Here is a 24,691-nt window from a genome sequence, read left to right as displayed (position 1 = left end):
ACCTGGGAATCGTTTAAACCAATTAAAAGAGGGAGAAAATACCTAAAAGGAAATATTGCTTTTGGACTGTCGTGCAGGCCAAAATATATGAACGATAAATAAACAATAATAATCTGTCAATGCTGGATTTAAATCTAAAAAAAGGACTTTCCATGCAGAGACTGGAAATATGCAGTGAAAATATATAATAAAAAACTAAAGTCAACAGTTGATTAGGCCTACAAATGCGTCACAAACAAACAAATTTAAACAATAATGTATAAAAAAAAAAAGACGCATCATTTTTTACGATAAATCAGAATATCTGAAAATTAAAAAAAATTAAAAAATAGCAAAGAAAGGCTCGCTTAATATTTAAACCCACAAAAAATAAAACGAAAATCTTAAAAAAGAAAAAAAAAGGAAAAAGAAAAATCTATATAACAACGACAACACAAGAAGAAATAAAGAATGAAAATTTTAAAAAGAAAAAGAAAAACGAGAATCCTAAGCCAGTTTGGTTAGTGTGTAATAATAATAATAATAATAATAATAATAATAATAATCATAATAATAATTTGCCATACACTATATTTGTTGCTTCACACATAATAACAAGATTAAAACATAGTTTGCAATGATAATTAAGAGAAAAAAATGAAGGAGTTGAAACATACTTATAGCCCTGAATCCAGTGCAAGAGAGTAAAGAGCAGAAAATGTTTCAGCCAAAGTTATGTTGTCATTTCTGGTTTAAGGCTATGACTTGGGTGGCCGCGGGCGAGCACCGGCGCAGGGATAGAGACAAGAAAGAAGAGATAGCCTTTCAAAGCCCATCTCTGTACTCCTGGACGACATTGCCCGATTAGACCGACAGGCGGCGCTGCAAAACGGCAGAAATTAGCACAAAGCACACACAGAGGGCCGCCATGCTTCTGACCGAAGAGGCAATTATTGTGGGAACAAATCATTGCTCTGTTGTCAGAACAAGTAGGGAGACTTTAAAAGGTGAATCTATGTGGACTTTTTTTTTCTTTTTTGGAGGGTACGGGGAATACCCTGGCTTTTTTTCTATTTCTATTTTTACTATTTTTAAAAATATATTTAAACTAATTCACTTCCACTCAATTCATACTCACTTTCTTCATGTAGGATATCTTTAGAAAAATAAATAAATACATAAAATAAAAATACATGCCCCTTAAAGCGTTTTGTTTATGCTTATCAATAAGTCTAGGCCACTGTCAGCCTTTTTTTTCTTTCTTTTAAATGTACCTCCACTTCACTGCTAATAGCCTTCTAAGTCTGAGATGGGCTGGTGTTGAATTTGCTCTGCAATTTGCACACTTTATTTGCATTTGTCAGTAATTTATTACGTGGGGGGCATATTTGTGTGCCTAAATAAATGACCATGGCAAGATGTATTTCAACCACAATTTGTTATTGTCAGTTTAAGAGGGCACTCAAACGGGCAGTCTGGTTAAAACAAGCTATTGCAAACAGAGTGCTGGAAGAAAGTTTGAAATGGTGTATTTTTATGACCATTTGCAAAAATAAATTCAACAGGCAACAATATATATACAAAAAAAAGGGTTTCTGAATTATAATAATAATAAACCAATTAATTGTGTTCTGTTAAAATGGGTACGTGAATTAAGACTTGTATGCAACACAGTTAATCACACAAAAATCTAACAAAAATCAAAAATGAAATATTTATTACAGCATTTGTGACTGAACACCTTTTAAACATTACGTCACAGTCCTCATACAAGTATTTAATGTATTTTTGACAAAGCTTAAGGGAGACGGCATCTTATCATCTAGTGAGGAACACGTGCTGAAAAAGGAAGGAATTCATGGACATACAATATCAATGCCACAGCAGATCTGAAACTAGCAAAAACATTCTTTTTCAATTGAGGTAAACACATAGAATATCTAACATGAAACAATTAATAGACTGAACTCTGTACGAAGTTTGTTACAATATTCTCTCAGCTTTTTTCTCCCAAAAGCATTGAGTTCATAATTTAAGTTTTTTTTCTTTTCTTTTCTTTTTTTTTGTGTGTGTATGTGTGTGTGTGTGTGTGTGTGTGTTTCAGGTTTTTTGGTGCATCAACCATCAAATGCTTCTCCAGTGCCACAGAATCAACATTTGTGTCAGCATTGTCCTTATGGCAAGAATGTTGATCCACAGATAAAGAAGCGCTGCAGGATGTTGCTTTTCCACTATTAAGCTTCCTTCAAAATGCTCTTCATCAATGAGAGTCCAGGGTACAAAAAAAAATAAAATAATATTAAAATAAAAATGTATAAAACCAACACAATCCAGTGCTTGGGCAATTCAAACAAAGAACTTTTTTTTCTTTAAAACCTACAGGGCAACATTCATTCATGAACCAAAAACAAAAAAAGAGAGAGAGGGGCATGACAAATGTTCAAACTGAATCTTCTGGAGAGATCCGGTGTCATTTAGCAGCCTTTTCCCATCATGCCCTGTTCTTATGGGGGACAGGACCTGATTGCCCTCTGTGGTTTGAAGCCTTTTTGAGATGTTCCATCTTCTTATTTTTTTCTTTAATAGTGCTGTGCTGCGAGACAGTTTCTCCTCCAGGAAGGAGCACACACAGTGTGAGAGAGAAAAGGTTAACCTTTAATTCTAAAACTAGCTCAGGAAACAGAAACCATGTGATCAACAAAAAAAAAAAATGCACAAGTTTTAACTTATTTATCTATACTTTTATACTACAGTAGTTATAACTCTTGGAGTCTTTCTGTTGTTTCTTTTTTTTCTTCTCTTTTTTAAATCTTCCAGAGTGATCTTATAGAAGCGTTTGAGCGCATCACATGAATGTGTACTGAACGTGTTTATGACGGTGCGTGAGTGTGAGTGTGAGAAAAGTGTGTGTGTGTTTTGTTTTTGTTTTTTTCGAGCGGGTGCGTCTGTCCGTTCTTTGCACGCGTATGTCAAAACATCCTCTGTTGATCTTTACCAAAAGCCCAAGACTTTACAAAGTGTTCTTGTCAGCTTGGTCCTCCGTTTGGATGAAAGTAACAAAATTGACAAGTTAGAAAAAAAAAAGAATTATCACAGCTCATCTGGAATTCTGTTTCGTTCGTGTCAAATTCTGGTCAAAAGGGTTTGCTTCTTATTCTTAAAAATAGTCTCAAAATAGGATTTATTGTTGGTTGCTGTTTGTTTTTTATTCTTATTGGTTTCTTGTAGTAGCTGCTGTTGTTGTGATGTCGTAGCAAAGTTCCCTTATGCTATTGGGCATGGATGTCCAGGCCTTGTCCTCCAGTACTGGGGTCAACGGGAGAAAGCAAAGGGGGTCTCTGTGCAGACATGGTCATTCCTGGGTGCGACGAGGGTCCTCCGTGCATCAGCATGGCGTGATGAGTGTGGTGGACGTGGGGATGATCGGGTAGGTATGCATGGAAAGGGGGCCCGTGTCGGAGCTGGGAAGGGTGAGAGGTCAGCTGATGAGGGTTGGTGTAAGTGGGTGGGGTCATGCTCATGCCCATAGGACCACTCTGAGGTACGTACTCCCCTGGCATGCCTGACAGACCTGAGAAGAAAGGCAGAAAGACGAGAACGTATTTACACAGTCACTAAAACTGTTTTCTCGCCGCAGCTTTGACACGCTCCCTCTCCATTAACAGACCTTAATTCAATTTAAACTCAACGTCTCCAACAAAGAGCTTAACAGATTTTATGACACTGCGCCTGTGACTGCAGCGCTTTTAGCTCCTACAAGTAAAGAGAGACATTATTGCAGCAGACTATTTTAGGCGATGGTGAGTGGTTTACAATGCCCAATAGCGTTGTGGTCAGGTCTCAGGTTGGAAAATGATCCTCAGTCATCCACAGACACTGTAGTCCTGGAGGATGTGAGGAAAACCAAGCAGGCGTATTGATGTGGAGAAGTGCTAATACTTTTACAAGTGGAAGAGTCAATTCCCCAGCTGAATTTAGTGACTAACTGAACAGGCATTCTCTCATGGGGATGTGCCTTTGTGCACATATTTGATTTAGAAACTCTTAAAGACATCGTTAAATAATTTAGGTCTCGGTTAGTTGCATCACCAATATAGAGAACATTAAAGACTTGTTTCCGCCTCTGAATAAGAGCATTTCAAGCAAAACAAAGTACCAGTTGTTCATCAAACAGCGGCAAGACAGTGTAACAAAGACAAAAAGAAGGGGAAAGAGAGAGCAAAGGGAAAGGCGGTGGCTTATGCTGATATCTCTTAAGGTGGACTCCACTTCATATGTGTAGAGACCTCAGCATGCTGCATCTCTCATACTGTGACACGACCCAGGACACAGGGCTGGCTCAGCAGTGCCACTGTTTGGCTTTTCACATGGCTGTTTGTTGTAATCAGCAAGGAAAAAAAAAGTCAAATGTGGGGGGTGTTGTTCCTGGGGCCTGGGACTGGAGTATGGGAACAAGGCTGGTCCAGAGGCCTGGACCTTGGGGAGAAACGAGTGAGCAGGAGGTCCCGCTGGAGCCAGGGGGCCTGGGTCTGGGATTGGGTCTGGGCTGGCCTGCTTTGTAATGTGAACCCCTGGGGGATTAGAAGCTGTAATAGGAGGGGAGAGGTCGCTGCAAGGTCACTAGGCATGCTCACTCTCTGCATTCCTCCACCTTAGAACACTGCAATTAAGAAATTACACTGGAGGACCCCGGTGAGGGGAAGAGGAGGAGGACAGAAAGGAGAGAGGGACAGCAAAGGCCAAGATTAATGGCCAGTCGCACTGGTTGAAAGCTATGCCATTCTCTAATACTCCCTTTCCATGTCAGTTCATTTGAAATGCAAGTGTTTGTCAGAACAGGTCTCTTAAAACCTCACTACTCGGGTCATAAAATAAATAAATCATTCAGGGTGTTAGTAGGGTATGATGGGTGCCCTCACCTCCATATAACCCAGGACAGCTCCTGTTAAAAGGCCCAGCAGATGTTTTTGACACTGTAAGCTGGTAATCTCTAGTCTTGTAAGCTCCAGTCATTCCGTTAAGTAGATCTGAGACCCCACCACCCACCACCCCTTCTTTTATTAACAAGAGTGGTAAAACCATCTGAAGACAATGACTGAGGACAGACTGGGCCTCTCTCCCTTGCCATCTCTGCATGCCTGCCTCCCTAGCTGGCTGCGCACTTCTGTTATGGCACAGTAGTCCTGCTCAATGGCTGGCCATAATTAAGTACCAAATATACCATATTGTGTGACTGTGTAATCAAATCAAGAGAGGATAATATTGCTCTGTATTAAGCTATTAATGTAATTGGTCATGAAGCATAAAGTATGTTACGTAATTAAATAGTCTCAAAATTATATAGCCCTATATTAAGAATTAGCCAACCTGAGCAAATGTTGTCTCTGTGTGGCTGTTTTAGGGAACATTGCTTCCTGATTTTCCCTTCTCTCTCTCTCTTTTTTTTCCCTCCTGCCATTAGCAAAGACAGGAGGGGATGAGATAAAACGTGCGAGAGGCAGCGAGAAACAGAGGAAGAGAGAGAGAATGCAAGGACTGGAAGGGTGAAATGATCTCTGTCGGCAGAATTACCGCTGTGACCCTTTGGAAAATCCAGTCTCCATTTACATATAAAGGGTTCTTTTAATCAAGGTAAGTGTTATTATATTGTGCCTCATTGGGCAAGGGAGTTTAGGTGTTAAATAAAATTTCATCTGCCCCGCCGCCTTTGGGATGTTATATGTCTTGATTTTTCAAATGTCAGCACTGTGGCAGAACGGCCAGCTTAATCAGACTGCCGCCATTTAGCTATAGAGGGATTGTGTGTGTGTGTATGTGTGTGAAAGAGAGACAGAGACAGCAAAACAGTATCTGTATGTGTGAAAAAGACCCCCTCCTTTTGGACAAAGTGTGCATGCCTGTGTCTTCTACCTTATAAATTTATCTCAGTGTCTCCCTGCTCTTGTCTGCGAGTCTCAGGTCAGGCCACTCACTGCCTCCTCCCGCTCCCCAAATCGTCTCCCTCCAGTAAAAAATAATCAAAACACACAGCCCCCCCACACACTCATTCCTCCCTTTACACAGCTCAAACCAAACCCCCAGTGAAGGATCGGCCGTGTCACCCGCGGCCCGTATATCTTGCTCAGGGGCCGTAATGTACTGCGGTGTTCCCGTCTTTGCATATAAGATAATTTGGGCATCAATCCTTCCCCAGACAGATTTATGTCACTCGGAGGACAGTTTCACTTCTCCTTCTTTATCGCTTCACTGGAGCCTGCTTAATTTCTCCCTGTCAGGCCCTTCCCCAGGAGATGTTATTTTTTCCCTAAATGTCCAACATTTGCATTGGCTGTCCAAGATGGGGAGAGCGATGGCGCTGTTGTGATAAATAAATTTGTGCATGCCATGCCAGGTTGTTTCTTCCCCCCCTTTTTCTGTTGTTGTTCATGTTGTCTGGCGCCACAAGTCGGGTCCTCTCTGTCCCAGGATGATTACCCCTTTTTCTCAAGTCTTCAATTCATCCTCTACGTTTAAAGCATCTTTCTGGCTACCTAAGTTGTTGCTGGGAAGGAAGGGGCCCAAGCTCGCTGTAAAATTCTGCCCAGTGTGAGAAGACATTGTGCTGGTCAAGTGAAAGGGAATTGTGGGTAAAAAAAAAATAGCATAAAAATAAAACCCAGCAGCCCCAACGTGTAAAAAAAACAAGGAAAAGAGCCCAGTACTTACTTCCCCCTTTTCTTTGCTTTTTGAGTTACAAGATGGAGTTTACATGTAGTGCCATTGCCCATCCATGCCCATATTCATCCCCATTCCACTCATAGGCCCTAGAAAGAAGAGATAAATGCCAGAAAAAGCATCAGCAGGAGTTTGAATCACAGCGAGGTCAGAGACGACCAACTGGTAGAAGGGATGAGGTTGGTTAGCTTTAGATGGAAAATGAGGGAAGAGGAAGAGGAAGATGTGAAGAAGCGGTTTAAGAGTTTACATTTCTCGCTGGATCCCTTAGACCCATTTGTTGTGATTATGAGATTAGAAAAAGCACAAGCAAGGCAGGCGGGGGGACTTTTAAAGACAAGCGTTATCGTGGTTGAGGTGCACACTTAGTGTTAGGTTTATGTGACTGACTTGGGAGACCTTCTCCATGCTGAGGTGACTACATTTCATGCTACAGACAGCGGGGTCAGTGTCGTTCAGCTCTTCGATAACTCTCGTGTGGTAAAGCATGCATGATGGAGGGAAGACGGATGAAGGAAAAGGAGGCGGATGGACTTACCAGCTGGTCGGATCCCCATGTGTTGCTGACCGTCCAGCACGAAGCTACCCATTGGCTGGCCCTCCGGACTGTACGCTGCTCCTTGGCTCACTGAAGGATCAAGAAGAAAACCTGATTGTAGTCAAAACGTGGACATGAAAAAGGAAGGGGGGAAGAAGAAGAGAAAACACACCAGACAATCAGCAATTGTCCCAGCTCCAGCCCAAACATACTGTAAGACATTGTGCTCATGTTTGTGGACAGCATTGACTGACGCGTGGCATGCAAACATGCATACAGTGGGTCCTTATGCATGCAAGCACACACACACACACACAAACACTTGTGCGTACACGCAGCCAGTGTCATTCAAAACCACGCTCACAGGAGACACATTGTTCTCTAACCGAGAGAAGAAAGCATGCAGTTTGACAGGATGGGAAGAATTTATGCCATGGCAGGCAATTCATCCAGACTCAGCTTTCAAATATTTTGTTAAATCCATAGCACATGTATATGTTTCTTTTCTTAAGAAGAACATAACATACAAATTTAGATAATCCCAAAACTGCCAGATCGTTTAATATGTATTATGGATGAATTACCTGATTAGCTGTTATAATAATAAAGAAGACAGAGCAGCAATCTTTGCTCAGCTGGATCTTATTTTGTTTATTATTAGGCTTATTGAACTAATGCATTTTGGAGACTGCAGAAACCATTGCATTCTGGGACTATAACAGAATTATCTTGGATAATCTGTAATTCTCAAAGATTAGAGGGAGATGTTAGTCATGCTGTGTTAGTAGAGATTGCTGATTGGCACACACTGGATGCAGGCTGTCAAATACTCCACACAAAAGAGCAATAAGTATAGAAAGAGGCGCCCACATTTGTAAGTGCATCTCATTTTAATCATGGCTCGTGTCGGTTTGAACAATCTCCACCCCTGAGTGTAGGGATCTTCATAAACGAGGAGATTGCTAATCAACAAAGCTTTTCCCTCCCTGAGACAAATTACTTGTTTTTTTTCTTCTTTCTTTTTTTCTTTTTTGGTAATGCCAAAGTCAATGAAGCTTAGGGTGACTGAAACATTCAGCAGGATCACATAGTGGCGTACTTGCTACTACTAGGTTGTGCTTTTGGAAATCTGAACACATTAGACATGGAAAATCAGTGTGTTATGATTTACCAATATAAAGTGTTCCATCATTGTTTTAAACCAATGTAGATGTCTCGTGCATGGGGGATAAATCAAGACATAATGGTGGAATCCATTAAAAAAAACAGAGAGGTCTTGATATTTGCAATGCAGTGAATGACTACTTAAGATCAAAATTTAGAAGAGTGATTCTTGAGGGAAGGAAATAAAAATGCAGCAGAAAAATTCAGGGGAAAGCCCCCTACCCTTAACTGAAAAAAAAAGAAAGAAAAACAAAATAGCCTAAAAAAAAGGGAGATAACTCATAAATTGCTGCTAGCATTTCTGGCGCTCCTCTTGTGTCCAATTAGTAATTCACAGAGAGACTGCTAATATACCTCTCTCGCCACTTAGACTGGGAAATCTCCAATTAGAGTCAATCAGCAAACAGCCTGCACCACTGCTGAACACATCTCATTGAGAAAAATGGAAAAGGGAATGAACGATGGGAGAGGAAGAGGAGGGAGTAGGTGTAGGGCACCCCTCTAAAAATCTGGGCTCCAGGCATGATGTGCTTGCCAGTAAAGGATTTGGAAAGGGTGTCTTCATGCAGGGAAAAGAAGCCATACTCTACTGTAGATTAGCTGGATTGTCTGTTTGGGTTTTTTCATTTTTAAATTGTTGTTTGTCTTTTCCTTTTTTTTTTTACCTGCTCGATTTGACTGGTCGATCATGGGTTGTACTATTCTTCTCCTGGCATTGATAAACCTGGCAGAGGAAAAAATAAACACAGAGAAAAGCAAACGTTAAATCACACCGCATTCACACACAGAAACATTCATCACGAACCTCCACAAAGACAAAACAGTTTTGCATGACTTAATGGCAACATTAGCCACCGAGTCCTTGAGAGAGGCGCTCACGACACAACAGCAACAAACAAAAGGGCAATTGTCTGCTGACTTGGGAACCCAGTGAGGGATACTTTTAATGTTCCTTATGATCTATTCCCCCCTCTTTTAATAAAGCTTTTGATTACGTTTGGTTGCTATGGGCACCAGGGAGACATTCCTCAAGTATTAAGTGCAACTTGGGCACAGAAGAACCCTCAACATGGCACATCCATTCCTCTCTCCGTCTCTCTTTCTTTTTTCTGTCACTACTGCTATAGTTCTACCCAACGCTCACCAACTCTATATGTAATGTACTGCATCTTCTACAGTGTTTGCTCCAAAATGTTATTTTAGTAGGGATACTTGAATTCCAAAATGAACTTTAAGTTCAAAATGCAGGACATAAATGGTTCCTTTCATTGCACCCCCATCTCTTCCCTCCCCCTCTGTGGGACCCCCAACTCTGGCTGCATTGTAGGGGGTTCTGCTCCCCTTCCAGCTGTCCAGAAATGAGGACCAGGCATGGGCCACGCCGTGCTTTCACAAGGTATTGTTATGTCAGTGAGCCCATCAATTAGGCTGTCTGAAGTTTTATCACCACCACAGCAGCGAGTAAGTGCACCTCCACAAAGCCTCCCCAGCCAGTCTTGCTCCTGTGGCTTTTCCAGTGTAGAGCCGGAGGTCATCTGGAGGTGACTGCCAGCCAGGGGCAACCTTTTTAACTTGGAATGGGATGCCTTGGGCTGTGTCAAACACAATCTGCCCACTAAGGCCAAGGAAGTTCTCCACCTTTATATCTTTCTTTTTACCTCTGTTGCCACCTCTTTCCATTCCGACTTTCTCTCATTCGCTTTAATAAACCTGAAAACATAGCATGGACCTAGCACTAGGGGTACCCCCATGTGGTTGATATTAATGCGGGGTTTCAAATCACGTTGGAGCTGTCCAGCATGGAGTCTTTTGCTAGTTCCAAAAAACACAGTGGAGGGAAGAAAAAAAAAAGGCTTTACTGCCCTCTCCTAACATACGGGCCAAGGCACCATCAATACGGCTAAAGAACTGGTCATTAGAAGGAAGGGAGAGCTGGAACCAATTTGGGTTCCTAATCCCCCATGAAGCCCTGATACCTGCCCTTACCTTCTCCAATGAACTTAAACGCCTGTAATCTGCCCGGCTCAAAGTGACATGGTTAAATGTACAAAATGCACAGTTGGGAAAAGAAAGACGCGGTGCTCATTTGCCAGGGGGCATCCAGAGTGCAGGTACGCATGGGGTACTGCAGGCCCCTGAGAGAAAAAAGATGAAACAAACCCACATGAGAATAAGGGAGAATGAAAGAGGAAGATGAGAGGTGGAGTGGAATGGATTGAAGGAGAGAGCTGTATTGGAAATTATACGACTGTAACGCATGATTTGCAATTTAAGGGAGGAATAAAAATGAACTTTTATTAACTCTTAAGTATTTTTGAACAAAGGGGACAAAACATTGCGCGATAACTATGCTCTAAGAAATGCCCGAGGTGCTTCAGGGAGAAAGACAGTTCCAGCATCGAAACCAGCTGAGCAAGTAAACACTAAGACATTCCTCTTATCACACTCCCTCTTTAAGTACAGAGTGTAAGGCTTGCCAAAATATATGTCCTGCTTTCTCCCTTTGTGGATGCACCAACAGGCTCAAAATCACAACCATGTGCATTCTTACCTAACGTATTCTGGGTCACAGCCATAAACACATAATATTAGGAATGTTCTTCCCAGGTGCTAAATTCAACCATACGGTTTCTAGTGACTGCAGAGGAAATACTGCACTGGAGAGTACTCAGTAGGATCAAAGTGTCATTTTCAGATGGAAAAATAGCTGTTTATATTTGTGTTTTTCCATCTCCTCACAGAAAATATATAAATTTAAGCATGCAGGGAAGCATTTAGCTGCCAGTGTTTACTAATTTTTAGTATCCAAACAGCTCTTGGGGTATGGAAAAATGTGGATTTTCAGATATTTTCCCAAATGGACCTGCTTGTTGTCGGTGTTCCCTGTTGGCTAACTGTCACGATAAAGATTCACAAAGACTATTTTTGCACGCTAAACAAGTTGCCACAGTAACCAGCAGGCGACGATGTGCACCGAAAAGAGTTGGGGGGTGGGGGGTGGGGGTGCCTCTTGTGGCCTTAGAGCACCTTTTATCAGTCTGAGTAAAGTCAATTGAGATTATCAGAGCCGGGCCCGATAACACTGTTTTCCCTCCACCCGTGAGCTGCTAATGGAGTGTGCTTAGAACAACACAACCAGGAATCCTCCAGAGATGAGGGCCAGTCAACTCAGATGGACAGTCACATGGATGGATCTGAGGACCCAAAGTCCTGAGAGATACAGAGGTTGACCACAGGGATTTAGAATTCCTAAGCCACTTGCTAAAACATGTGTGTGTGTGTGTGTGCGTGCTGTAAATCTACACATCAACACCATGGACATAACCACAACCACCACCAGTGTGTCCATAGGCTAACCAGAACACAGGAGGCTCACAGGGGACACTAGCTAAAAAACCTCCAACCGAAAGCCCATGTTTTATTATCTACATCTGGTGGTCTAGCTTATTATGGCCTGCCTCTGCTCAGTGTTAGAGCACAGAAACACCAACACGCACACACACACACATGCACACATAGTACACAGAGTACCTCTCAGCATGGGAACTCCGTGCTGTCTTCAAACAAATAATTAAAGGCAAGGTTAGGGGGTCGTGTGGAGGTCATTCATTGGGATACAGCTCAGAATGTGTACAATAACCCAGGAAAAAGTGGGCTGTTGGCGGCTGCGGCCCACTGCTGTTTAATATTAGCAACTGGTTTTGTCCAGCCAATAGGCCTTAAACACATTTTCAAGCTGCTTTCAAAAACTGAACTCACAGTGCTAAGTACACTTTAGAGCTTGCATGTTAATATGTATGCACATGTCAGTCAATATGTGTGTATAATGCATGTCAGCACATTCTTCACATACTATTGCCAGCTGGCTCACAGAAGCACTTTTATGCACTGAGATGGCGTGAAAGACGCACTTGAAAAGCACAAGCTTGTGTGCAGATACAATAATGCATCTCCACAGGAAGACCTGGTACCCATCTTCCTGATGATATAAGAAGCTAAACTTACTATGGCTGTTAGGAGTGTTACTATGCAGATTCCAGATATGAACATAGTGGGCAGATATGAATGATGGAGACAGGGAAGCAGGAGTCCACTTGACACAGAGTCTCCACTAGGCTGGATCAACACAGAATCCCTTGTTACCTACTCTCACAGCCAGGTTTAAATACCCTGGCTAGCATGCTGTGTTTTGCTATAGCCTGTAGTTACGTGAGTGTGGAGGGACTGAGATCAAGATCTGGTCAGGCGCAGAAGAAGAGATATAGATGTACTAGTGAACTTACATAATCCTAAAGCATACCACGAGACTTTATTTTTTAAGTAGAGTGCTTCAATTTTATGACGCTCCCCTTTAATGCAGCAAGCCAACTGCATCACAAGCATAATAGTATCAAAGGTTACTGGAGGTTTGCAGATGTAATCACAGCAAACCAGTCCGTCTCACTCAGTGTTGTCTTAATTTTTTTTCTTACTTCCTCATCTCAATCTGTCAGAAAGGCCTTGTTTCTGGTTAACTGACTTACAGCCACACCTGGTAACTCGCTCCTGTTGTCAGCATTCCTTCGCTGAGAAATTGTCATGCCAAACCACCCTACCCTGGAGCACAGCCAAGAGACGGAGAGCGAGAGGGAGGGAGACGAGACAGAGAGAGGCGAAACACAGTCTCAACGCTTAGTTAGCCAATTGCGGTGGAGATCACAGGAGGCCTAGCCAATCAGGAGTGGGGTCACTCGTTTGACGAGTTTGTGATGAAAGAAAGAAAGAAAAGAAAACAAGACAGAGTGAGACAGGAGAATGAAATGCAGAAAACTGAACGTGCCTTATCCAAAAAATAAGCACTGGACTACTCCAAACATAGCGCTGTACAGTGCGCAAAGCATTTGAAACAGTGTCACAAAAATCGTTGACAGTTTATTGCCTTCATGGCTGACCTACACATGCCCATTTTGGAAGCTCATATAGTGAGAGGGGGGCAAGTTTCCGATTCCTGGGCCCCTATTCGTCTGGCTTTGTAGGAAGATTAGATGCAACACAATCTGTACAAGAACATACTGAACTCAATCCATGATCACTGCTTGCAAACATGACTGTCCTCTGGTTCCTATTAAAGCTCATTGCTTCCATACTTCCGCTTCAGACAGAAATAAAGATTCCAAACCCCCAGCGATTGAGTCACAACTCACTAGAATCAAAGGAGGAAGGCTTTAGTTTGATGCTCTTCCACCAAAAAGAAAGGCAGAGAGACAGGAGTGGAAACTGGATGTCCTTTGACCAGGAAGTGCATGCAAATTAACCCCATGAAGAGAGTGTGTTTAGTATAAGCAAACACTAATTATGGTCCAGTCAGACACAGGGTAGTCCAAGGCTACTGAACTTCTAACACTGATCCACTGTAGTGTCAACAACAGTGATTTAATCAGCTCACATGGTCCAGGCAGGCCCCTGTAACAGTTTATACATAGCTTGCCACCAGACTGAACCTACAGTATCTGTGGATTTATCATAAACTATCACAAAGGAGCTTTTCACTCCTCTAGGATAGAGATAAGGGACAAGGAGGTAGGAATGGGGAAGCTTTCTCAAGCTCATCAGCGACAGAGTTTCCCTTTTCTATACCTTCTTCGCTTCTTTAAGTTAAAACAGGAGTCAAGAGACATGTGCCGGGCGAACATTACCTCACCCCTGTGTTTGATTTAGTGCAGATGTGAAGCAGAGCAAGACAGGATCGTTTTTTTAGAAACGTCGGTGAGGGCCCGCGTTTAGGGCAGCCAGTGTGTTTACATAGTTTTACCTCTGTCTATCTCTTCCCCTCTCTCTCGCTCTCTTTCTCACATCCACTGTGCCTCCATATTCCCACCTCCCACGCCACCTCACCCCCCCACACACACTCTTTTGTCTGCCTCTGAAAGGGGGACTGTTTCACCTCTCCTCCATGGACTTTCACTGACCTGTTTTTCTTTCCCTTTTTATTACTCCACTCATTGCCCATTTGTGGCATTCCCCCCTCAGTCCTATATGACTAACATTTGCATTGCTCTGTCAGTCTAGCGGCAGAAGTCATTTCTCTCTGAAACCCGCTGAGTACGAGTCATTAAGACTCCAGTGGAAAATCAGACAAAGAATTATATATTTGTGTTGCAAACTGACAAGATTTAACGAGGAGCTAATTAAAATAAATCAATAGCACTGCGGCATGCTTGCTCTCTGTCTCTCTTTTCTCACTCGGATTCTCTGTCAGTACCAAAGAGGTGGAATACCGCAGTGTGGAGCGCAATGCTAGGAAAGTAATTGTTTAGCCTTAAAACCAGGCAGCTGTCATCCATGCATTATGAAGAATAAGTGGGAACTGACTCACTCATCACAAAAGGGTAAATATCTGATAGAAATATGGAACAATAATCCCAAAAGTCTCGCTCTAAACTAAAACACCAAAGCAACACACACTACAAAAGAAACAAACATAGACATCTCTCCCTCTATTTACCCTCCCATCTAACACCTTCTCCCCTCTTCCCCCTGTCCAGTGACGGTATGTCACCTCTGGGCCTTGCAGTCCAGCAGCCTGACCCCTACAGGGCGGGCTGTACGGCCCCAGCTGCTGACTGTCCGTCAAACACCTCCAGAGCAGCGTTGGGCCAGGAAGACCACGCTTGTTGCCCCTTTGATCCGGCAAGCAGCAGCTGCTGCTCCACACAGCAGCACTTTGTTCCTCTGTCTCCTCACCACACTCTGTCCTACGGCACAAAACACCAAATCCAGCGCAGAAGTGGGAAAAAAAATGTGGGGGTTATGGGGGTGGGGGCAAAAACGAAAAAAAAAATTCCTCCCTACAACATCAACAAGCTCTGACAACGGCAGCGGGGGTTTTTCTTGGCCCCAGCAGAGCTCTTAGGCATCTACTTCTTGACGCTTCACCCTCCCTTCTCTTTTAAAAGATACGATAGTTATTGTTCAAATCAGCCAGGGTGAATGGAATGGACTGAGGCCAAGCCCGCCCCAGGCGTCAACACACCTGTATGAAAGAGACCTTATTGTAGCAACCCAGCGTTACTAACTTGCCCTAGCACTACCAGTTTTCTGAAGTTAGAAAGAAGGACCAAATCATCTCATCTACATTTTTCTATCAACAGTCTCTTAAAATTTTCCTTCATGTATAATATTTCCTTCATTAACTTCCTCCTTTTTTTTTACCAACTGCCACTCGACGGGGGTAATACGAAAGGAGTTGATCCCACAAATCTCTTGTTAGCAAGACACCCCCCCTCCCCGCTCCCACACCCACCTTAAGACAACACCTTATTAATGTGCACAGGTGTACAAAAGGTATTTTCTGCCTGCACAGGAGCCAAGGGACCAACAGCTGCATTTTTTCTTGTTTGAAGAGCGCCTGAAAACAACCAACATTCTTAGGTCAATATTAGCCCTCGTCAAAGGCTCCAGTACATAGCGCGTGACAGAGGCCGTCAGCGCTGGAAGGTAATGCTCATTCCTCATAAGCCAGCTTCTCACCTTTTGGATGGGTGAGGTTTTCCTGCTTTCATGAAGGACCAGCAAGAAATAGAACAGATACACAGAACACATATTGGCAGGCTGCCTCTCTCTCTCACACACACACACACAGACACACACAGACACACACAGCCAGGCGGGGGGAATAGAGAAACTGACTGCAGCACTATCATTACCCCAGCCTACCCATCAGCTCTCCTGAGATGAGTGGGTGTGCTTACAAGATCACCCCAATTTCACAGTTGTGAAGAGTGCCACCCCTATTGCCCACATTCGCTTCTCCTTTTTTTTTCCCCTCCACTATGCCAGACCTGTTGGACTCCTTTTCATGTCTTTGCGAAGTGGGCAGGTATAATCTCAGTTTCCTTCCACTTCTTAGTGGCAACATAGAAAATCTGTGGCTTTTCTCGCTTCTCTCCCCTGAATTATCTTTCCATCTCTTCTTCTTTCACCCCGTCTTTTGTCTCCCCGCTCTCTCGTTTTCTGCTCCCTTTCATTCTCAACCCCGTTTTCTCTCTCTGCCTGGTAATCGAGTGAGAGATTCCGTGACTCTGTGACTCCCCCTTATTGTCAGATATCAAACAGTGCGGCTTTGTGGATTACCATGAGAAGCTGATAATGACATGATAGAGGCGTGATATTTCAAACAAAATTGAGTGTCAATTGCCTGCATCGTCTAGGCAACACAAGTGTCTGCTCTGCGGCAGCCAGACAGGAAATAAGGCCAATCTATTTCCTTTGCTTCATATCAAACCTCTCTCCTCTCTCTCTTTTATAAGACTGTAATGGGTTCAGCTCAAAGAGAAGAAGAGAGGGGGCCTGCCAAGAGCAACAGTTACATTCTCTCTCTCTCTCTCTCTCTCTCTCACTCACTCACACACACACACACACACACACACACATAATTGGATGCACGCATGTGCGCATGCATGTACATGTATTCCCACATTTGCAGACAGCTTGCACTCCTGAATATAAAAATGTATTAGAAGGCATTAAGAATAAAAGGTGCCCCCATCTAACCACCCCGTTCCCAAACATATGTATAGATTCATATTCTCCCCCCTGCTCTTGAAGTTTTTACTCCTCATGCTGGTGTGCTGCTAACCGTGAATTTAGGGCAGTGAAAATGCACTGCAGTTTGAGCAATTAAAAAGTGACACCTAAACCTAGTGGATCGACCAGTGAGATTCTCTAATGCCTGGCTTTAGGTGCCGCTGCACTTGAGAGTCTTTCAGAACCAGACTACTGCAGAGTACAGGATTCAGTCTGTGTGTGTATGTTTGGGAAGGGATTCTCCCTCCCTCTGGGATGTCATCATCTTCTCATCACTGCGTCTCTGGCGTGTGACTGAGTGTTTCCATCGAGCACGTTTCCATGATGTGTCTGAGCGAGCGAGTTTGCGTCTAGCACATATTGGTGACCGCGAGAGAGTCGCCGGTTAAATGTTGTCAGCTTGCCTCTCACTTCCCTATTGAATAATTAATCTGAGTTTCAATTGCACATAATCGCTTTGAAATACACACGAGTGAACTCACAGGCACACAAACACACATGCGCCGGCACGGTCAGAAGCAGAGTTTAGGGCTAAAAAGTCCAGCAGCAGGCTAGTGATATAAATAGCTGTTGTTTGTGGAAGGGACTGCTGGCAGAAACAGCAGTGACACTGTGGAGCAGACCACAGGGACTCTGATGTGCTTGGTGGCCTGAAGCGAGCCCTCTGCCTCTCAGATCAGCTCTACCACCAACTGTGTAAAAGCTTTGACTGGCCTCCTTCATATGTGACAGCCTTAAACAAATACAACAAAGCCACATTCAATTAAGCCTACACTGCAGAAGATCCTTAAAGGTCCTTAAACTTAAGCCTCTGAACTGTCATGTGAGATGTTTTTACATGACATGTCTAGTAAAAGCCCCAAAATACAGAAAACTCAATTCTCAGCCATCCGTGTTCTTAAGATTTCAACAATCCAAATACATTATAAAGAATGTATCTCATACAATATAACAAGAGGATGATAAAGCAGGCATATCTTGGGTGCTTGACACCCTCTACTACCAGGCTGACACCCCATTCCACCTCACGTGCTCACAGAGAGTCCCAATTGAAACATCATCACCAGTAATGGGAGGAATAAATATTCATAAGGGTGGGAATAGAGAAACCCTAGATTAGGGTAATATACTCTTCATTGTTCTTTCCCTTTCCTTTTGCCAGCGCTTCCTCTATATCTCTGTATCTTGTTATGCATGTTATGGTGTTGGATAATCTTGGCTAATTCCTCAAGCTACCTCTGATAACTTCATCAAAGTGTGTCTGTTTCTGTTTGCTTGCAGAGAACGTGGCAGCATGCTACTCTGTTTATTTCTCACCTCTCCCAAATTGCAAATTAGCAGGTTTGATATGTGCAGGAGTATGGGCCACACTCCAATTAAGATCGGATTGTTTTTGTGGAGAGGCCCTCCCTCTCTCCCCCTCCTGCTCTCCCTTCCCTCTTCTGCTTGGCACCAAGTCTACTGATATCTCATCCATAACAGGCCTGAACTGGGGCAGAGCATGGCTTAAACCAACAAAGGACTATATTGATTTATAGGGTCTCCCATGATGGGCTTATTGGCCTACACCTCAAAGCCACAGAGGGCACAGGGCCATGAATCACAGCTTCAGGAAAAACACAAGCACACAACAGGTAAGAATATTACACTGCAGTGTTGCTAAGAATGTGATTACAACTCTCTCCCGTTTTCTGTCCCGACCACATTTACTTTCATCACGTCCTAAAGGACGGAGTGGGCGGTAATTGGAGCTTATTTTGAATGTGGCACCACAGAAACAAAGCAAAGACAGACGAACATGCTTATTTACATCGTGTTACCGTGCACCCAAACACAAGGACAGAGGGAATTGAAAATTGTGTAAGGAGGAGGTAAAGGAAAACAGAGAGTAACAGAAAGAGTGAGAGAATGAGCATGCCTGGACAGAGAGAAAATACCTTGGTAAGGTTCACGGAGTTTAAAGAGCTCAGCCAAAGAAGGAGCTCCTGTCCTCTCTGGCTCCAACACACACAAACACACACATACACACACATATACCCTCAAGGCCATTCTGTTACACCTGGTCACCTTTATCCCTTTTAGTCCTCTGCACCCCACCCCTGCTTTTGAACACACACACCAATGCACAAAAACACATACATAACATCCATTCTCCTAATTCACATCACCACCAAGGCACACATAGCAGCACCCTGTGGCTAACACACAGCTCCGTTGGCTATCTCCCTCAGCAGATAAAACTAATTATTCCAAATCTACTCTGTCAGGTTGTCTGATCCTCTGGGGCCTCAGTTTAATTCTCTCCCTCTGTCTGTCTCTCTCCCTGTGTGTCATTGGTTCGCTCTCAGTCATAAGCCACAAAAAGACCAAGAATCTGCGCCAGATGACCTCCCAAGTAAAAACATAAACAGAGCGACTAGCCATAAAAACACATATAGCATCACAACAGCTGAAGTGCATGACTTTCTTTGTGAAACCAGACTATTCAACATAACTGCCAAAATTTAAGTTAGATTTAAAAAAATGTACAACACAATAAAAATCAGGGATCGAGCCTTGCGCTCTGAGCAACTTTGAAAAATCACAATTATTGCATGACATCATCCAGCATACAATCCAAGGGACTTATGCACCTATTCAAATGCTTAGTCCCTCTGTTGGCACTTGATGTTGGCACCCATGTCAGGCTTTAGAGCTAAATAACAGGCCAATATGCCAGGCTTTCCAGCAGCACACCCTGAAAGCCTGTGGAGAAACTATTCGTCCCAATGAGCTCTAAAGGCAAATGGAAGCTCATAAACAGAGACTCGACTGTATAGACTTTGCATTTTATCTTTCAGCAGTTTCCCCCTTTTATGAGCCAGGGATCTCTATAACAGGGGGGAGAACGGGAGGGATAAGCAGGATGGGAGGATGGCAGAAAGAGTGAGAGAGAAAAAGGATGACAGTAAGGATGCAAAGAAAGAAGATGATGGCAGAAAGAGAAGAAGAATAAGAATGAGGTAGAGGTTGGGAGAATGAGATAGAGGAGTGCTGGGGTCACAAATCTTGCTGCTATTCTAGTACGTGACATCTTCGCTCGTTTGTGGCTGCTCATTAACAAACAATACTGCTGTGAAATTGGTTTAATGACAAAGTAATAAAATTGCTATTCTGCTCACAGATGGCCTCAGGCACAGGGAGATTCTAGCAGGCTTACTGTGGCTGCCCGTGTGCATTAAGCTGCTTGTTCATGAAAACAGCATCCTACACTTTCTTTCTCACTATCATCAACCCTTTTTTCTTTTTAAGTTCTTTCTCTTCTTACAAATGAAATAAATTAACCTACTTTCCTGCCTTGTTTTCTCCTTGAATTCTCCCTCTCCCACACTCTCACCCTCTTTCTCTCTCTCTAGTGGATTCTCTTCCTCGCTCTTTCTCTCTCTCTTTCTCTCGATCTCTCCCCAGTTCTCACCCCTAGTACAGAAATTACCATCTTAAAATAAAAAAAGGGGGCCTGCCCACGCAAACGCAGCTCGACTTCATTTCAAACGCAGAGCCCTTGTTATTAAACGACCCACCAATAAAAACCAAGCCGTTGAGGAATAAAAGAGCCAAAAGGAGCAGAAAAGTACAAAGACCTCCCTCCTCCCATCTCTCTCTAATGCTTTCTCTGTAATGCCTCTTTCAGCTCTTTGCCGCTCTATCTTGCCTGGTCTGGCTTCGTTCTTCTTGCATGCCGTCTGCGCTTTGGAGAATCTTGAGCATGCAATGGGAAAACAAGTTAAAAAAGGGCATTCATTTTTGTGCACGATCAGCCAACATTGCCAGTTTTTGTTAAAGTACCACCTGTTTTCCATAACTCATACAGAGGTGGGCACTGGGTTGCTTCATAGCCTCGTTGGGTGTCCATACCATGCTATGAGCCAGCGTGCCCCCCAGTGCCTGATAAAAATGTGAGTGAGCCCTGTTAATCACAGTGAGAATTTCAGCAGGGCTAATGTACTCACATATACTGTGAGAGCACGGTGGCACACATTAGCGTCAGCTGTTTAAGACTCCCATGGCTTAAACTGTGAGTAAAGCATGTGTCTAGATTGTGCAGTTAACAGATATTTGGATCTGTAACAACCGCTGAACAAAATGAAAAAGAAAATGAAACCTGCTACGAAAAGAGAGCCCGCTCTGTTCTAATCTTGCCAATAGTGAGAATATGTTTTTCTAAATGTGTTTCTTCCTCCAAAACAGATGAAACGGGATTATTATTACAGCATCAAGAAAGAAGCCAGATCAAATGAACTTAGCGGGTAGAGGGTGTTGGTAGGGGGGATGGCACTTGGGATCCGACAACAGAGTCAATTCTGCTAATTAACTGCCAATTAGCGGTCCCTAAATGAGAGGGATCATGATGCCTGTGTTGGCAGCGCCCCGATAGTCTCTCTTTTTAGTTAGACACACATATACACTCATGCTTGCACACACAGATACACCAGAGAGACACACACACACACACACACACGCAGCCACAACCTCTCCACACTCTGGCTGTATATTTAGAAAGCCAGGGGCATGAGATGGCCACTGCTGGGAGTCCCTGGTTGAAGCCAAAAAAAGGCATGACATTTCCATCTGGGTCAAAGTTAGACAGATAACCAGCAACTTCAGTCAACTAGCCCACCAATGTTGTAGAAAAGAAGAGATAGAAAAGTAGGGAGTGGGCAGTGAGCAGAGTACGGGGTGGGGGGGGGACCTCAAAAGACTCTGTGTGAGATTCATGAGACGTAAATACTTATAAAGAATGTGGAAAAACAGGCGGCTAGGCCAGTTTCATAACTTTATGTTACATTTGGAAAATATTAGTTATTATTTTGCATTTCATAATGGGCGTCGCTGCCAAACCAGAGAATCATAAAATCGTAAAAAATCGTAAAAGGCAGTGTTCCTAAGTGTCTCTTTGGCCCGAGAAAGGGGGATGGAAAATGCTTTCTAAGTGGAGGAACAAAGCTGCTTTTGCTTTTTCTCTTTCGTGTTTTCAGACACCACAAACAAATGTTAACATTTTGCACATGAACCTTCAGTGCAGCTACTTTGTATCGCTGCTGAGTGATTTGAAGTCTGTAAAATCTAGAGGTGATCCACGATGAGTTGATCTGAATGGGAATGGGGAACCTGCTGTGAAGAGAGCTACAGATCAGTCAGTTTAGAGCCATCTAAATTCAGTTTATCTGCATGCTGTGCCACAGCAGAGCGCGATCGGGGGTCATAATCGGGATTCTATATAGATAGGCTAAAGTTCAAGGCATATGACTGTAATGACTTTTGATTTTTTATGTGGTTATTTCTTTCTTTTTTATTTTATTTGTGGCATTCTTTCAAGATCCTGTTTCAGTCCTGTTTAGCTTATTTCCCCAGTGCACCTGCCTGCTCAGTTACTCGACATATGAATGACATTGGTCGCACATAACGCAGTTTGCTAGCTTAGTCAGAGCACATCCTTCTGTTCTTAAAACAGAGTAATTAAACATACTATTGCTAATACAGTACATGTACAGTTATATGTTGGCGACTGTTCAAGGTCAAAAAAAGAAGAAAACAATCAGTGCACCACACTCCACACTGAACTGCCACAGAGATTGAGCCTATTTCATCTCCTCAGTGGGCACAGGCTGCTTGGCGCCGTTGTCTGGCGGATATCCTTCCCTTATCATGTGACCTGTGCTCCGACAGGGGGCAAAGGTTGGCTGCGATCCGCCTCTGTGTCTTAATAACTCACTCATTGTATTCCTTTCTGCCGCTAATTGGAGCCTCTCCTCACTGTGTGTGTGTTTGTGTGTGTGTGTCTGTGCATGTAGTCCCCCCTGGGCTGTAGAGAGGAGGCAGACAAGTAAAAATAGAGTGTGGCTTAGTGCCCTCTTTATTGTTATTAGTGGTCCAGTGGCACAGCAGTCAGTTATCATCGATGCCAACAAATGACATATTCGCTCTCTGATTTGTTCTGCACCCCCACCCGACTGCAACCCAACCCCCCCCCCCTCACTCAGCCATGGAAATGACCAACTGGCTGCCTGCGAGATGAGGGAATAATGACGGGCCGATTTCCTTCCTTTTTTTAGATGCCATTTCTTTCAGTCATCTGTCATCGGCGTCATCTCTCAGGCCCATGTAATAACCCTGTGTGTGTAGTTACATGCCGCCTGTGTGAGCGCGCGCGCGCCCGTTGCTGCCGTGGTAAATAACGGCAGGATAGTCGGTGTGTGTGTTTATGGCAGAGAGCGAGGGCACATCGTGCTGGGTGTGATGCTGAGACATGAAAGGATTCGGTCAGGCTCCATTTAGTTCAGAATGATAGCAGGACACTGGGAGCTGCTGAGGAAGGCAAATCTGCCGCTAGACACTGTAAACTCTAAATGCTTCTTTAGCTTATGAACACCTGTCTGCCATTTCACCTACTTCGCTATCCCAGAATGCCATGTGTGACATGGCCCTCACCTTTTCCTGCAATCTTAAACAAATGCAATTACATATCAGACCACTCCCATGTTCTCTTAGCATGACGCCTGCTGTCTCAAATGTAAGCAGGGCAAACAAAACCCCACACTATCTAATGGTCAACTAATGGTGTCCTGACACACTGTATACTCATACACATCTCTGAAGTTCCCATTAGTAATAATGCACATACAAACACACCTTTGAACGCAGGGGAAACTATTAACAGGATAATCAAGTCTTTCCTCTCATAAGCTCGACACCAGAGCAATGAGATTGTGGACTTTAACCCTTTCCTTTGCCCTTATTAACATCAAACAGCTGATGGCGTGTGGGCTACAAACAGGTGAGGCTGTTTTCTAATTATATATTCTAGAGTTAGAATCTGCCGGAGTATCAGAGTGTGGCGCTGAGACAAAAGGGTTTAAACCAGTTGAGTTTTGCTTTCTGCATGCACAGGTGAGCTCCAGGTAAATGTAAAGGTAGGTGTCATTTGGAGGGGATGGTGCTGGGAGGTTTGATGGGGCAAAAGGGGAGAGAGTGAGATGCACTGTCTATTGACTATCACACAGTGCACCGTTGTGCCCTCGCTGGGCTGCGATTGTGCCGGCGGACAAAGCCCTGATTCAGCACATCCTTTCCCCGAGGGAGAGCTCTGGAAACCGAAGACGGCGGCCATCCCCTCCCTATTCCCCCCACTCATCCTTTGCTTCTTTTTCCCCCTGTCTGTCGCTATCTCTCTCTCTCTCTCCCTCTCTCTGGTCAGTAACATGGCAGTAACCACGCATCAAAGGGAATAACAGAACAATGCAAGGGACCAGCCAGGAATTTGAGGGGGGTTTTTTGAAACAGGAATTTCATATGGCTAAGTTCTGTCATATCTGGGGTGAATGATCTGAGCAGCCACTGGACCAAATATCAAAGGGAAAAACAAAAAGGTCAGACATTTAACTATAACTCGCTACCTAGCCTGGATAGTAAAAAGTGGAAAACTGCACCCTCTTCTCACCTTTCCCTTACTGTAACATAGCCAGTAACGTGGCAGAGTCACCCAGGCCTCCCGACATCAGCCGGGATGCACCACAGATACACTAATGGACTCCAAGCCTCTTCAGTAACTGGTATGTATTTTATGAGAGGCCTGGTGTAAAGTTAATACACAGCTCTGTGATCATCTGTGATTATGCATCTGTGTGCGTATGCTCAAGGATGTTACACAGTGCAAGATGCTTTCAGACCAAATGGATGGCTTGAATTTCATGG

General features: G+C 43.6%; 1 protein-coding gene across 8 annotated transcripts in view; it reads right to left on the bottom strand.

Moving 5' to 3' along the window:
- Positions 1-1,679: 1,679 nt before the first annotated feature.
- meis2a (Meis homeobox 2a) overlaps positions 1,680-24,691 on the bottom strand; it is a 78,111-nt gene continuing 55,099 nt past the window's right edge. For 3 of the 8 annotated variants that reach the window (XM_003442948.5, XM_005477174.4, XM_025900845.1), the window contains 3 exons: positions 9,061-9,119; positions 7,232-7,342; positions 1,680-3,550 (listed from right to left, as the gene is read on the bottom strand). In XM_003442948.5, the coding sequence (XP_003442996.1) occupies positions 3,249-3,550; positions 7,232-7,342; positions 9,061-9,119 (472 nt within the window). In that variant the 3' untranslated portion in view covers positions 1,680-3,248. Of the gene's footprint in view, positions 3,551-6,684; positions 6,783-7,231; positions 7,343-9,060; positions 9,120-24,691 lie in introns of all 8 variants that reach the window. The other 5 variants (XM_003442947.5, XM_025900846.1, XM_005477175.4 and 2 more) reach the window with 3 other exon arrangements.

The sequence above is a fragment of the Oreochromis niloticus genome, linkage group LG19, assembly GCF_001858045.2.
Source record: "Oreochromis niloticus isolate F11D_XX linkage group LG19, O_niloticus_UMD_NMBU, whole genome shotgun sequence".
NCBI classification, from domain to species: domain Eukaryota; kingdom Metazoa; phylum Chordata; class Actinopteri; order Cichliformes; family Cichlidae; genus Oreochromis; species Oreochromis niloticus.
The sequence above is the reverse complement of the archived record's forward strand: the minus strand, read 5'-3'. Positions and strand labels throughout refer to the sequence as shown.